This window comes from Octopus bimaculoides, chromosome 10 (genome assembly GCF_001194135.2).
Source record: "Octopus bimaculoides isolate UCB-OBI-ISO-001 chromosome 10, ASM119413v2, whole genome shotgun sequence".
Classification (NCBI taxonomy): domain Eukaryota; kingdom Metazoa; phylum Mollusca; class Cephalopoda; order Octopoda; family Octopodidae; genus Octopus; species Octopus bimaculoides.
The window spans coordinates 4,366,092-4,382,241 of record NC_068990.1 but is presented as its reverse complement, the minus strand read 5'-3'; the positions used below and the strand labels follow the sequence as shown (position 1 = coordinate 4,382,241).

The 16,150-nt window shown below is 34.4% G+C and overlaps 1 protein-coding gene across 7 annotated transcripts in view; it reads left to right on the top strand.

Moving 5' to 3' along the window:
- Window positions 1-16,150, top strand: part of LOC106869047 (MAGUK p55 subfamily member 7) — a 582,860-nt gene that overhangs the window by 454,436 nt on the left and 112,274 nt on the right. For all 7 annotated transcript variants that reach the window (XM_014914558.2, XM_052971018.1, XM_014914556.2 and 4 more), the window contains one exon: window positions 9,108-9,193. In XM_014914558.2, coding sequence (XP_014770044.1) covers window positions 9,108-9,193 — 86 coding nt within the window. The remainder of the gene's footprint in view (window positions 1-9,107; window positions 9,194-16,150) is intronic.

Below are 16,150 nucleotides of genomic sequence, written 5' to 3'. Positions count from 1 at the left end.
AGAGAGAGAGAGAGAGAGAGAGAGAGAGAAACAGAGACAAACAGACAGGCAGACAGTGAGAGTTTACTGTATTTCATCATTTTTTATCCTCTTCAATCTAGATAGACTGCTTATGTTTAGACTGTTTAAATACACCTTATTTATTGAAACTATTTACAAATCTTATTTCCTAAAGAGCCCCTTTTACAGTATGTAAATATTTTGAACTGGAAATTCTCTTGTGTAAGAAAATGGTTCAAAATGTAATAAAAAAGAACTCTAGCTTTATACAACTCTTTCAACTGACTTTTCGATAATAGCATGAATTTTTTTTCTAAAGGAAGTCCCCCAAAGTGTAAAATTTTAAGTATGATGTATTTGTAAGTTTTATCATCTTTTGTTCTTGACAATTCATAAAACATCTTGGCTATGAGGGTAAGCTTTTACACAACTGACTACATAGAGATGAGTTTGATTATTCTGTTACATACCTAGTCAATGTATGCAACGTTGTTCTAGTTTACTTTGCTGACAAAAAAAATGTAAAAGGTTTTACTCTTATTTCACAGTTGAGTTGTTCATTCTAGAAATCTTATTCAGCAATAAAAAATAATTGTTCTAACAAAATTCCATTGATGACAGCAACATAATGGATGAAGAGTAATAAAAGAAAATCCCACAAGATGAATTATATAAAATGAAAGATTAGCTTCTGAATAAGTAGGTACCACTATTAAAAGTTATAACAATGACTTTTTCTCACATAGACTTACATAAAATAGATAGTTCCTTTAATGCTTATTTATAGTTGAATTTTTTTTTCACTGAGAAAACAATTCTCAATAGTTCGCATCAATAAATTATTCTTGTTTATATTTTATTAAAGTTGGTGCTAATATAGTGATCCAAAAAATGTTGATTAATTACAGTTGCATTGTTACTGGGGAGTTAAATCATCAGTTTGAGGATTAATTCTGTTTTAATTATTAATTTAAGGGAGACAACCTAAAGATTTGAATTAATAAAAAGTAATTAAAAAAATAGATAATAGTGCATGACAACTTTGGACATGTTTCAGTCTTAATAGACCTCTTTGTTAAAACATAGTCCTACAGATCTTGTGTGACCTGATATAACTGAAAGATGTATACAGTTTAAATGAATAAACACTGACTGGTGTGGAAACTTAAACTGAATGACTGGGAAGTGGGTGGAAATATTCAGGGATGCCCAACTTTTGTGATTGTTTACCTGAAGCAAAATTTCATATGTGCGAAAGTTGGCAATCAGTTGTCTTCCTTCTCTTGTGACTTTAGATACAGAATATACTAATCAATGAACAACAGCTCTGTTTTTGTGTGTTTACAGAGACAGAGAATGGGAGTGACTTCTACTTACTACTGTATGTGCTTACATAGAGAGAGAGAGAGGAAGCAAACAATAGGTAGCATGTGTGTTTATATAGAGAGAGGATGACAGAAACTACTGTTGAAAGTGGGGGGGAGGAGTTTACTCAGAGTGAAGAAATAAACAGTAAATAGTTGTTGTGTGTATGCATATTTACAGCGAGAGACAAAGAGAAATGTTGAAGAAAGAGAAGATTTCTGTCCATTACTTTGTACATCAGAGAAGAGATGAAATGACTTGACAAGAGACATGAAAACAAATACCAATCCCTCCTCCCCCTGTGTCACACTCACTCTTACACACACATGCATGATCTTGATTATCTTCAATATTCAATGTCTGTTTTCTATGCTGGCATAAGTTGGGTAGTTTGACAGGCTCAGTTTTCTGGTTTGGCATGGTTTCTACAGCTGGGTAGCCTCCCTAATGCCAACCACTTTATAGAGTGTACTGGCTGCTTTTTACATGGCACTAGCTCCAGTGCTTTTTACATAGCGCCATCACTAACAGAGTCACCAAGTATGTTATATTTTCTATAAAAATACATAGGCACATACATAATAATAAGTTAAAAGTTCAAACAAGCTGCCTGCAAAATCGTATATAGATAATGTAATTCTGAGGAGAGAGGGGGTATCTGAGATATCGCATTAGCTAATAGTAGGGATGAAATACCAATATTGGTTTCAAATTTTGGCCCAAGGTCAGCAGTTTGAGGGAGTGGGTAAATCAATTACATCAACCCCAGTGTTCCACTGGTACTTACATGGGCCCAGGAACAGGGGATGCAGGAGGTGCAAGTGTACCTCCTGAAATTTTGGCACCTATTCTTACTTTTCTCAGGTTTAGAAAACAATGTGTAAAATGTAATCTGTAAAAAGTAGCTTAAAGTTAGGTTTCTTCTAAAAGAACAAGGAACAAAAATAAATAAAATAAGACTTTGTAAGAAAAATTTTGGACCTGGGTTTGCATCCCCAAAGCAAATTTCGTTCATAAGCCAGTGGATACTTTTTGCATCAACTGTGAAAGAATGAAATACAAAGTAACCTTGGTAGAATTTGAACTCAAACTGTAAAAATGGATGAAATGCTGCTATGTATTTTGTCCATCATCTTAACGATTCTACCAGCTTGCCACTATAGACAGTGCCAATATTTACAATAAGTTACTTCAAAAACTAACTCTACATTCTTATCATTAAATTCCAGTTTCTGTCATATCTTACCATATCTTCCGGTCTATCAGATTATTTCATCTTTTTTCTATCTTTTGAAATTTTCTTCTGCAACGATCTTATTCACTTAACATTTATCTTCCCCGCTTCTCTCTTTTTACATTCATTTGTTTTTCCTTGGGTAATTTCGTTTTCATGTTGAGTCAGTTGTTTAGAAGCCTTTTCTATGGCTATTCACTCAATCATGAGGGGCTAGGTGGTGGGTAATGGAACTAGTTGATATATATAATTTTTTTTATAGCAAATTGATATATATTCTAGGCATATAATTACAAGATGTTTCTTAGTGTCAATCTTACTTTAATTGACTAATCTTAATTTTTCGAAACATTGTAACTAAAAGCTAATTCTTTCCTTTGAAGCTATTGAAATATAATTTCAATAGGCATACCATTCTTTTCCAATTTTGAAGTTTTCTGTATAAAATTTATTTAATCTGCTTCTTTGAGTATTTGAATTAAATGTCCAAATGCTTTAACTTCTAATTGCATAGAGAAATTTCTAGATTGTAAATGAGTGTGAACATGCTTTCCTCCTAGTTCTTGTTTTAACTTTTATTACTTTATCATACTGTGTAACTGGAAACTTATGTGGCTTTTTAAATGTAGTTTTATCTTAGTAATTTAATTAATGTTAGAAATGCTTGTAGTAGAAGTAAAGATGTTAATGTAAAGAAGAGGGTGAAAGAAAGTTACACTCTCTCTCTCTTCTCCCTCTTTCTCTCCCCCTCCAAAAACTTAGGCTGGATGTAGCATGTGCCAAATTTGTAATACTGCATGAATGTGTTACATGAGTATTGAATTAGGCAAGTCTGTGGAAGCTGGAGAGAAATGAGCTGAGCATGATCTGTCTGATATCTATTGTTAACATACATGAAAACCAGAGTGTAAGCAAGCTGAGAAAGCAAATTTGCATGTGACCTCAGTTGAAGTTTACAGAACTGACAACTGCACTTGTATGTGATATGAATGTACAATAAGTGCCGAAGGACAGCATGAGGTGTATCATCAATAGTTTACACACCTGGCTGAAGAACACATGTCAGCATGCTGGGCCTCAAAGAATAAGATGGTCAACGATCAAGATGATGGTTATATTTTACAGGGCAGCCACTGCCAAACTGTATCCACACACTTCTATACAAATGATATCACAGTTCATGCATTTGTAACTACTTGTGCTTGGTAGTCAGCCACACTTAACCTATGCTTGCACTGCTTCTATAATGAAACACCTCCCAATCGATCTCCTTATAAGTACAAAACAATTTAGTCTTCTTCAACTGCGTTACGATACAATTTTTACAAAACATCAATGATACATTACAGCACACCATACATCTGCTATACATGAACTACACATAACAGAAAAACTTCAAACACATTACAAATAACTTTTCAGCTAGTATAATGACATAGGAAAATACATCTACAATTAACATCAAATCCTTTCAGATAGAATCTCCAACATAAACCCAACTGTTCTGTAACATGACATTTCACATTAACAAACTTTGCTATGTATTTTTCTTACTATTTTACTAGTTTTAGTCATTGGATTGTGCCTATATTGGGTCAGTGACCTTAATTAGCCAGTCATATTGACTCAAATATTTATTTCAGTCTGAAATTATGTCATCAAGCCACTAAGTTAAGAGTTTTCAAGCTAAAGTAACACATGCTCACATTGGACACTGTCACATACAGATGTAATTATCTGTGTGTGTTTGTGTATGTGTGCACATACACATCTATGCAAACACACACACACACACACACACACACACACACACACACACACACACTTATACATATATCTGGATATAAATACTTCATTTCATAAATATATATACACATATATTATATATATCATATATACATATATATTATATATATCATATATATTTATACATCATCATCATCATCATCATCATCATTTAACATCCATTGTCCATGTTGGCATGGGTTGGATGGTTTGACCAGGGCTGGCAAGCTGAAAGGTTGCACCAGACTCCAATCTGATTTAACATGGTTTCTATAGCTGGATACCCTTTCTAATGCCAACTGCTCTGAGAGTGTAACGGGTGCTTTTATGTGCCACTGGTACAGGTGCCATTTGTGTGACACCAGTATCTGCCACAACTGTGATTTTGCTCATCATATATATTATGTGTGTGTGTGTGTGTGTGTGTGTGTACATATATGCATATACATACATTTACATAATATAGAAGTATGCATATATATGTATATATATATACACACACACATACACACACTCTCACACACACTCTCTCTCTCACACACACACTCTCTCTCTCTCACACACACACACACACACGTATATTTGAGTTCATCCAGTATCTCAAATAAAAATGTGTTTGGAACACATCTGCATTTACATCTCATAGATCTCTGAGGTTTGAGGTTTTTGAAAAGATACTGAAAAGATACTGAAAAGCTGTTGCCTCTTGAATTTTAAATTGTCATATCATTGGCTCCCTACCCTAGGTAAAGAAAGAGGGACCCTCGGTACTAAGTGGTGTTGTCCAATTCAGGGGCTGTAAACATTTCAATCCCATAGTTAGGTGCTAGACTCCCAACATACTTCTTCACATTCTCCAAATACTAAATTCCATTAACATGGCATTGGTCATCTAAAAATATCTATTTTCTTTAGACGTAGTTGCTCACTTGAGCAAGACTAATCAGTCTAATTTAATATAGTGCTCTTTTGCTCATTTTTTAAAAGAGTCCTTTTGAGTTCAGACATTGCAGTTTGTAGTCATTAGACTCAAATGCTGTTATTTTTTATTCAAGGTCGATCCTAAGCTAGCAGATCAATAATCAAAGGAATTAAAGCTGATACTATACATTCTATCGTTTTGTATATCAAGAACTACATTACTCAACGTATCCTTTTCTTAGGAGGTAGCAGTGTGCATGATTTGTGGGTGGTTTGACAGCTATTTTTAATATATTAAAAAAAATGTAAAGATACCTGCTTCAGCTAATATTAAAGACGAATATATCTATGTATAAGACAATTCCTACATATGGTCCATAAGACACCTACTGTTTCCTATAAGGCAGCAGACATCAAGCTATACTGAATCTTAACGGCATTAGCATGAACAGTAAAATTGTCTGAATTACAAAAGATTTATTTTCTTAAATTTAATTCCAAATCCCCAGAATACATGACTAAATGCTCATTATCTTCCCTCTTTTGTGAATTTGTTCAATAAAGGAATCAAAATGCCCATTTTTTTAATGTTATGTTCCTAGAATTTGGTCATAGTTATCATCATCTTCCTCATTGTTTAACATCTGTTCTCCATGCTGGCATGGGTAGGACAGTTTGGACAGGAGCTGGCCAGCTAGAGAGTTGCTCAGGCTCCATTTGTCTGTTTTGGCATGGTTTCTATGGCTGGATGCCCTCCCTAATGCTAACCACTTTACAGAGTGCAATGGGTGCTTTTAACACGACAACTTGGGTGCTTTTGCATGGCACCATCATGGGTGCTTGTACATGTCATGGTATGGGTACCTTTTACACAGTACTGACATGGGCACTTTGATGTAGCACCAACATGGATGCTTTTATATGGTACCAGCACCCACAAGCCTACAAGACTAGGACCTTTCAACATAGAGGACATGCCTGTATGCATGAATAGCCATGATTTTACTTAGCTTGATATGTCTTCTCAAGAGCAGTGAACTGCCAAAGTCTTGGTCCCTTGTCATCTCCTCTGTGAGGCCCAATGTTTGAAGATCCTTTCTCACCATTTTGTTCCACATCTTCCTGGATCTACCCCTTCCACCAATTTCCTCAACAATTAGAGATCAGTACTTCTTGATGCAGCTGTCCTGATTCATATGTATCACATGACCATACCAGTGCAGTCTTATATCTTGCACCTTACATCTGATGCCTTGTATACCCAGTTTTTCTCTCATATCACTTACTTTGTGTTGTATATACACACTGACATTATTCATCCATGTGCTCAGTAGTCACAGTTCATATCTCACTGCCATGTAGCATAGCTGTCCATACACAGGCATCCTACAATCTGCCTTTCATTCTGAGGGAGAGGTCCTTTGTTACTAACAAAGGCAGCAGCTCTCTTAACTTTGTGCAGCCTGTTCTTATTCGAGCAACTACACTTTCAGAGCTATATCTTCCACTGCTAACTTGGTCACCTGAGTAATAGAAACTATCTACCACTTCTAAGGAAAAGTCTGAATTGTCCATATTGACCTGAAAAATTTCAAAAGAGTTTGAGTACCACCAACAGAATAAATAATGCCAAAGTCAGGCTAATCATCATACTTACAATTTTATTTAGGTTGTCTTTGGACATTTTGTTAACAAGAATTTTGGCTTATGTTCAAATCAGAGCTGGCAGATTAAGGAACATTGGTTTATATTTTATATCATACATTTGGGAATATTCTTGTTCTTTGCAGATTATCAGAAATGTTCAAACTTGAACTATTTTTAGGCCCTGAAAGGGATATTCAGAATTTGCTATGCAGTCTTTCTTATATTTTAAATACATAGTCAGTATGAAATAGAGTTTATGAAATGGGTAGTTGTGGAGATGTTGAATATGGTGGTGTAAGCTTATACAAATACTTTAATGTTACTTTTACTGAGCTTTACATCTATAAGAAGATTCCTGGATGACTTTTCAGATAACATTAATCAAACTTTGGAAAATCTTCTGGAAGTTTGTGAGTTGATTTCAATAACAAGCAACTTTAAACAGGAATATGATAAGGTACTCAAAAGAAACCAGAATTTCGCAATATTATTTTATTCATTTAGTTTTACATGTTTACACTTTTATTGCCTTCAAAGTATTCTCCATTTGAAGCAACGCATCAGTCCAGGCGCGTTTCCCACTATTCAAAGCAGTGCTGGAACTCTTGCAAAGTGATGCCTTTTAATGCCTCCATCATTTTCTCCTTCACCTCTTCTACATCTGCAAATTCCATAGAACCAGCTTTCATCACCAGTGTTAACGTTTGAACAAAAGTCTGAATCAGCCTCCAACTGTTCTTTCAGTACCCCCTCATAATAGTTATAGTGTGTGACCATAAAATACTGCTGTTTCAAACATAAATCATCACGGTACTCTGACATTAGAAAAAAAAACAAAAAAACTAACCATTCGTAGATATACACACATGAATTTACAAAAAGAAATTATTAAAATAAATTAGTCAGAAGAGACAGCCCCTTACTGAGTATCAGAAAACCCCACAATCCAACAAATCTCTGCTTTCGGCTTATATCATTTAAACTAGAAATCAATTTGAAAGGCCAGCCATTTAATTCAAACCACATGTGACAATTTCATCTATGTTTCATAAAATCCACAGCAAGGTCGTATTTTTCTGTCAGGTATTACTTTTCTGTCCATCCTCACTTTCTTCATAAAGAACTTTGATAAAGAATTTACTGAACAATAAAAGTCACATTCACAGCACTTTAAGTTTCAGGCTTTCCACACTGCCACTTTCATCAAAACCACTATGCAGACAAAAATTTCCTGCTCTTCATTTCCAATAGATTTCTAATATAGGTGCAATGCCTCAAAGTTGAAAAATATGTGTAGTTGACTACTGGTACTCATTTTATCAACTCTGGGAAGACGAAAGGTAAACCTACTCCAATGCAGTTTGAACTCAGAACATAAAGGAATACAACTAAAAACCACCTGGCATTTTGTCTGTTATTCAACTAGTTATGTTATGTCTGTTACTCTACTGGTCATCTTATGAATGCATGTGGCTAAGTGGTTAGGGTAACTGGCTCACAATTATAAGGTCGTAAGTTCATTTCCCAGTGGCACATTGTGTCCTTGAGCAAGACACTTTATTTCGCAATGCTCTAGTCCACTCAGCTGACAAAATTGAGTTATACCTGTAATTCAATAGGCCAGTCTTATCACATTGTCATGCTGAATCTCCCTGAGCGCTACATTAAGGGTACACATGTCTATGGAGTGCTTGGGCACTTGCAGGTTAATTTCACAAGCAGGTTCTTCCATTGACGGGATCAACTGGAATCCTCGCCGTCATAACTGACAGAATGTCAACTTTATGTTAGTCCATCACCTTTTCCTTGATAATATTGCTAATAATTATAACTTCTATATAGTGAAAGAAGCCCATAAATTTAAGAGCTACTGGTTTAATTGACTCTAGTATTTGATTAGTACTTATTTTATTAACCGTGAAGGCATGAAAAAGAAAAGGTAACTCCATTAGGATTTTGAATTAGAGTGTGCAGAGATTAAACTAATTACTGCATGGCATTTAGTCTGGCAGTCTACCATTTCTGTCATTCCACTAACACAGCAATATTAATAAAATTGAATCAACTGCCAAATGGTTGTATTATTAATGCTTGTGTAATTATATTGTGTATATATTATATTATACTTCATTTGATTAATATTTATTATTTGTAGGTCTCGTACATGTGGGAGATGAAATCTGTGAGATAAATGGGACCAATGTACAGGGCCGTGACCCTAAGGATGTTGTTCAGTTACTGGTATGTATTCTTCCTTATTATCTTGACATGCCATCAGAGAGAGAGAGAGAGAAAATGTCTAAATAAATCTTATTTATTTGATTGTCAGCTTTATGATGCAAAAAAAGCACAATTATACATGAGAGATAAACAATGAATAAAGTATATTTTGTTTGCTAAAACTGTCTCCTAAAACACGGTTCATAAAAGAAAAATCAGAAATAATTTAATGTCCTTTTGTCCATGCTGGCAAGGGCTGGACAGCTTGAGATCAGATGAATTTCAGGATTTAAGCTCTAATCTCAGCTTTGGCATAGTTTCTGTGACTGGATGCCCTTCCTACATCAAAACACTTTACAGTGTGTACTGAGTGGTTTTTTCATGCACCAGCACTAGTGAGGTCACTAAGTAACTTGTAAGACAAGTAAAGAAAAAGAAAAAGTCTCTTCGACTGAGTGGGGATGTGTTTGAGGGAAAGGGAGGTGGCTTTATGCCAGCTGTTGAGAGGCTAATGTATAACAGAGGGACAAACACAGATATCTTCCTACAGAGAAGATATATGGCTTCCCTGTATTACATAAGGGTGGGAGCAACTGGAAAGAAGATAAAGATGGTGATGATGAGGTGACAGAGCAAACTCTCAAAGAACAACAAAGCAAGTTTAAGAGAGAATATGGACAGTGGATCCAGGTGGAGAGGAGGGGTTGGATAAATTTCATAAGGGTGTGAGAGGAGAGTAAAAGATGGGCGAAGGTGAATGTAGTGAATGAAAAACAATGGTAGATGTATGGATGCACAGAAAAGGGGTGATCCCTGAAGAGCTGATAATGAGGATGAAGGATGGGTCCATCTATCATGTGTGCTTTATGTGTATTGTTCATGGTCCTTAGGTGCCTGCAACTCTTTAGCATTTGAACTGGTCATATCCAGCCCAAATATTCTACATGTTTTTCATTCAAACTGGCCATATCTAGCCTTTCACACCTACTCTACAATGTTATTCTAAAAATAAGCAATCACATCATCAAAAGCTCAGAGTTATAAGATAATGCATGATTAATTCAAAACAATTTGAATAAAAATGCATTATATTTAACAGAGAAATCTGAATGCTAAAGGGTTAAAAGAATTCATTCAGCTGCAAGGATGTATTACAGATCCTCACTTACCTACCCTTCTATATTTCTCCTGCTGCAATGTCTAACAATCAAGCAATCAGTACTTCAGCTAACCTTCATAAACATTATTTCAAAAGATTTCTTTAACTTAATAGCTCTGAAGTTATACATGAATGAAGAGACATTGACTGGATAAAATCATTACAGCCAGAATGCCAGGTGTTCAGTTTAACTATTATGATATTTTTTAGCTCTGTTCTTATTACAATTTTATTGTTTCCAATATTTACTTACATTTCTTCAAAGCAAAATGCTGTAATTTAGACATACACGCACAAGTGAGGAAAATATAGGTTGACTATTATTTACAATATATATATATATATATATATATATATATATGTGTGTGTGTGTGTGTGTGTATATATATATTATATCCATCTAACATTAGAAATTTTGTCAAAAAATGCTTTAAACTTTTGATTGACTTTTATACACCATTTATTTAACCCCATACACTATTTATTTAATGACTGTCACAATAATTTTTTATTTATGTAAAGTAAGATAAGATATTGTGTAATTTCAGTTTTATTATTGTAACTTTCTGTGTAGAATTGTCTATTTATTTTGAAAATGAAAATCTTACATAAAATACAATATACATACAATATGCATTGATATCTTCTTAAAAGATCTCAGTTTTCAAATAATTATGAACAAAATAACATAATTCTTATTTTCTTTTTCAATTTGTGATGCAAACAATTGACATAAATAATATGAAAGAAACAAAAAACTATGAAACATGAGATATTAAACATATTTATCTTTAAGAATATTTTAAAAACTACTGAGTTTAGAATTAGAATTTATTTTTGAAGTAGTTTTGTAATTCATTAAATTCAAATATGAATATTAACAATTTGAAAGACAAATCTAAAGAGTCCAATATCTAATTCGCTGAATCTTGAAGATCTTTTAAAATTCCCCTGACAGACATTATAAGTCCGCAACTCTTTACCCAGGAAATACATTTCAGTAGTATCATGAATATTATGTTGTATACTTCACTCAAAGTGAAAGCATATATATGATATTCAGTTAAGACTTATTCTGTCAAATAATTTCAGGAGTGGAAGCAGGTCTGAAATCAAAGGGCCTTAGAGTTAAATTAACAAAAGCCAAAGTAGGAAAGCAGACTAATTACTAACCCCTTCCAGGAAAAGGTCCTACTCAGTATGTAGAAAAGGTGTAGGTTGATAGTTTCCATTACTCAGACAACCAAGTTAGCAGTGGAGAAGGATGCTCAGAAAGCTTAGTTGGTAGAATAAGAATGGGCTGGGCGAAGCTAAGAGAGCAATTGCCTTTGTTGATAATATAGGGCCTCTCCATTAGAGTCAGAAGCAGATTGTATGATGCCTGTGTATGGACAGCTATGCAACATGCAGGGAAACATAAGCTGTGACTGCCAAGAACAAGTGAAGCCTTGAAAGAAAAGAAGCCAGCATGCTCCACTGGATATGTAATGTGAGTGTGTATGTGCAACAGAGTATGAATGTTTTAAAGAAAAAATTGGGTATAAATAGCATCAGATGTAGTGTGTTCAAGAGAGAAGATTGCACTGATATGGTCATGTGATGTATATGGATGCAGACAGGTGCATAAAGAAATGCTGATCTAAGTGGTTGAGATTTGATCTTCAAATGTTGAACCTCACAGATGTCTAAGGACTGAGACTTCTGGAAATTTGCTGTGCTTCTTGAGAAGACACATCGAGCTAAGTGAAAACTGTTCCCCCATCATACATGCACACACAATCTATCCTCTGTCAAAACTTCCTCACTACCCATCTTCCCAATGTATGTCATCCCAACACCCATGATTACTACCCTCTGCAGGCCCCTCCACTCTCCCTCACATGCCTATCTGCACACTCTCCATGTCCTCACATATCTACCATATTCCTCCTCCCAGCCACTCCAATTTCTCTCCCCATCACTTGTTACACTTGCCATAGAAATCATGACAAAGCAGATAATGGAGCCTTCTGCAGCTCTCTGGTTTGCAAACTCCTGTCGAAACATCTAACCTATGTCAACATGGAAGGCAAACATTACACGTGGTGAAGGATGATAGTGTTGATGGCATTGTTGTAAACCACTAATCCCTTCTACATTTTCTATGCCAAACATGAAAACGCTGAGCCTCTTGGACATGTAGAAATATATTATGCTACAGACTTAATTGAACTATGACACCATATTGATGATAGAGTGGATTTGTTGAATGAAGAAGTGCACTTCTAATATCAGGTTGAGTGAAAAGTAAGCAATGTTTTGAACCATGAAGAATTTGTACCGGATTTTTGCAGAGTTTTGACTTTTTTTTAAACATATTTTTGCAATTGTCTGATAATACAGACATAGGCTTGCCCAAATGCATTAATAAATTAACATTGATATTTTTTTTAATCATTGTTACAATCATCTGAAATGGAACTGTCAAAGTGTGATATTCAAGCAATTGTGCTATTCAACTTCAAAAAAGTATGTAAAACAGCAGAAACTGCAATATCAACGAAACATTTGGTGAAAAAAATGACCAATGTGTAGTCAATTCGAAAATGGTTTAAATGTTTTCACAGTGGAGACCTGAGCTTTGATCGTGAGCCTAGTGGACGCCCATTTGTCATCTATGATGGACAATTAAAGACTGTCATTGAGAAATATCCATGTACACCACTCAAGAACTGTCAAAAGAATTTCAAGTTAGCCAGAAAACTGCCTGCAACCATGTGATCAGAAAATCAAAAAAGCTTGACAAATGTGTACCACATGATTTGAATGAAGATCAGAAAATGCACAGATATGAAATTTGTTCATTGCTTCTTCTCTGTAACCACACCAATCCATTTCTCGACCATATTGCAACTTCCAATGAAAAGTGGATTCTGTACAATAATAAAAAACGTTCATCACAGTGGTTGAACTAAAACGATGCACCGAAAACCTTCCCTCAATCTGAGCTCTTCAAAAAAAAAAATTATGGTGACTGTTTGGTGGTGTACTGCTGGACTCATCCACCATAACTTCTTAAAATCCAGAAAAACCATTACTGCAGAAACATATTGCCATGAAATTGCCAAAATGAACAAAAAACTGCTACTCCTCTGTCCCAGACTGGTCAACAGAAGAGGACCAATCCTTCTTCATGACAATGCTCAACCACACATTACACTAATAGCGCTCCAAAAGTTGAGGGAACTTGGCTACGAAGTTCTTCTTCATCCAGCTTATTCCCCAGACTTTTCTCCTACCAACTACCACTTTTCAAACACCTTGAAGGTTTTCTACGAGAGAATGATTTCAAAATTCAAACCAATGCTGAAAGTGCATTCAAAGAGTTCATCAGCTCCAGAACTCCAGATTTTAATGTTACCAGAATAAACAAACTTGTAACTCAGTGGCAAAAATGTGTTGATTGTAATGGTACTTTGATGAATAAAATTTCTGCATTGTTGAAATATATTGTGATGAATTTCATGTCTCAAAACGTTGCTTACTTTTTACTCAGCCTGATAGTTTATAAAGTAGGCCCAATCAGTTGTTTTTTCACATGTTTACTCAGTCATACATGGTATAATTTTGTGTACACATTATACTAATTTGTAATGAACTACAAAATATGAAAAGGAATTTTTAAGCTAGTAAGTCACAGAATGAAATTTTTTGCAATTAAGGTAACTTTGAAATCTTCAGGTTAATTAAATTAACATGTCAGACCTATTTAATTTTATTATCATTTATTTGTATACATAGGAAAGGCATAGTTGAAGTATCACCATTCATTCTTTGTATCAATTTATCATTTATATTCAGTATTTGAGGTATAGGCAGTTATGTCATACCGTGTGGTACCTTAAGTATCTTCTACTGAAACTTAAGGCTGAGTGGAATTGGTAGACAGAAACAGTATAGAAGCTCATAGTGTGTGTGTGTCTGTATGTATGTGTATCTGTGTGTCCATGTGTGCATGTTTGTGTGTGTGTGTGTGTGTGCGCACATGTGTATGTATGTTTGTGTGCATGCATGTGTATGTGTGTGTCTATATGAATGTTTACATTCCACACCCTTGCATGAAAGTGTTGAATCATGAAACAGTAACATTTGTAGATATTCACTGCTAATAAATTATACCATAACTTTGTTGTTTCAAAGATGAATAGAATGAAAAATCAATTACTTGAAAAATATGTAATACTTAGTGATAGAAAGGGATCCAGAAGTAAAATAATGCGTCGATACATATTGATCTTACACATGCTAGCATAGAAAAACAAATATAAAACTGATGAACAAATGTATCAGAAGAGGTATCTAAAGTACGTCCAACTTAACCAAGCAAACAATGTTTTGCTTTATTATGTTAAGTTATGTTAAGTCTCGTATTTCTATAAATCACTGAACTTATGAAAAAGTGTTTTTACTCTCACTTCCACAGAAAAGTGAAATTGTATCATCAGTGAAGTAGAGAAGATCTAAAATTGTGGCAATACTTTATCTAATTTTATAATAATTTGAAGTAATCTATTGGACAAAACTATTATAATGTACAAGAACAAATTTGTGTATTGATTTTTTTTGCTCAGAAAGCTTTGAGGTGGTATCAATTCTCAGGAAATTAATTGGTTAAAGTGTAAATGAGTAAGATAAGACGATGCCATGTTTTCATAACTGATGGGAGATTGCTAACATGAATAAACATTAATAACAAAATTATAGAATAACTGAAACCAAAATAGTTCTGTTTCTCTTTCTTGAAATCCATTAAACTGTATATTGTGTAATGAGGATCTCATACTGTTATTCTTGTAAGGTTTTAATCTGTATTCCTTGTGTCTTAGTTTATCTCCTAAAGTTCTAATCAATGTTTCTTAAGAAAACTTTCATTACTTTCACACAGTGCAGTGTTTCTAAGGCAGCATGGGCAGAATTGCTAGCAGGCCCGACAAAATGCTCAATGGCATTTTCTTCTGGTTCTATATTCTGAGTTCAAATTCTGGTGAGGTCGATTTTGCCTTTCATTCTTTCAGCTTCAATAAAAATAAGTACCAGCTGAGCACTATTTACATTATTTACAATTGATGGATATTTGTTCTCATCTTGTTTGTTGTTAACACGTTTCGGCTGATATACCCACCAGCCTTCATCAGGTGTCTTGGGGAAATTTCAAACCTGGGTTCTCATTCCTAAAGTACTTTTCGATGTTATTATTATTATTATTATTATTATTATTATTATTATTATTATTATTATTATTCAGGTCACTACACCATATGACTGGGTATATGGTGTAGTGGTTAAGAGTGCGGGCTACTAACCTCATGATTCCAAATTCGATTCCAGGCAGTGATCTGAATAATAATAATGATAATAATAATAATAATAATAATAATAGCAACAACAACATTGAAAAATGCCTTAGGAATGAGAACCCAGGTTTGGAATTTCCCCAAGACAACTGATGAAGGCTGGAGGGTATATCAGCCAAAACATTGTGTTAACAACAAACAAGATGAGGACAAATATCTGTCAATTGTAAATAATGTATATAATTGCTCATCTCTTAGATATAGAACTGCAGCTGAACACTGTAGTCAGCTTCAATAAAAATAAGTACCAGCTGAGTACTGTAGTCGATTTAATCAACTAATCCCCTTCCCCAAAATTTCAGATGCTGTGCTTATAGTAGAAAGAATTACACTGTTTAGTGTTTCTCTTCATAATTTAATTCTACTTGATTCAAAGTCTATGTCATTAGTGAACTTTAGACTGAGGTTTGTTCTACTTTTGATATT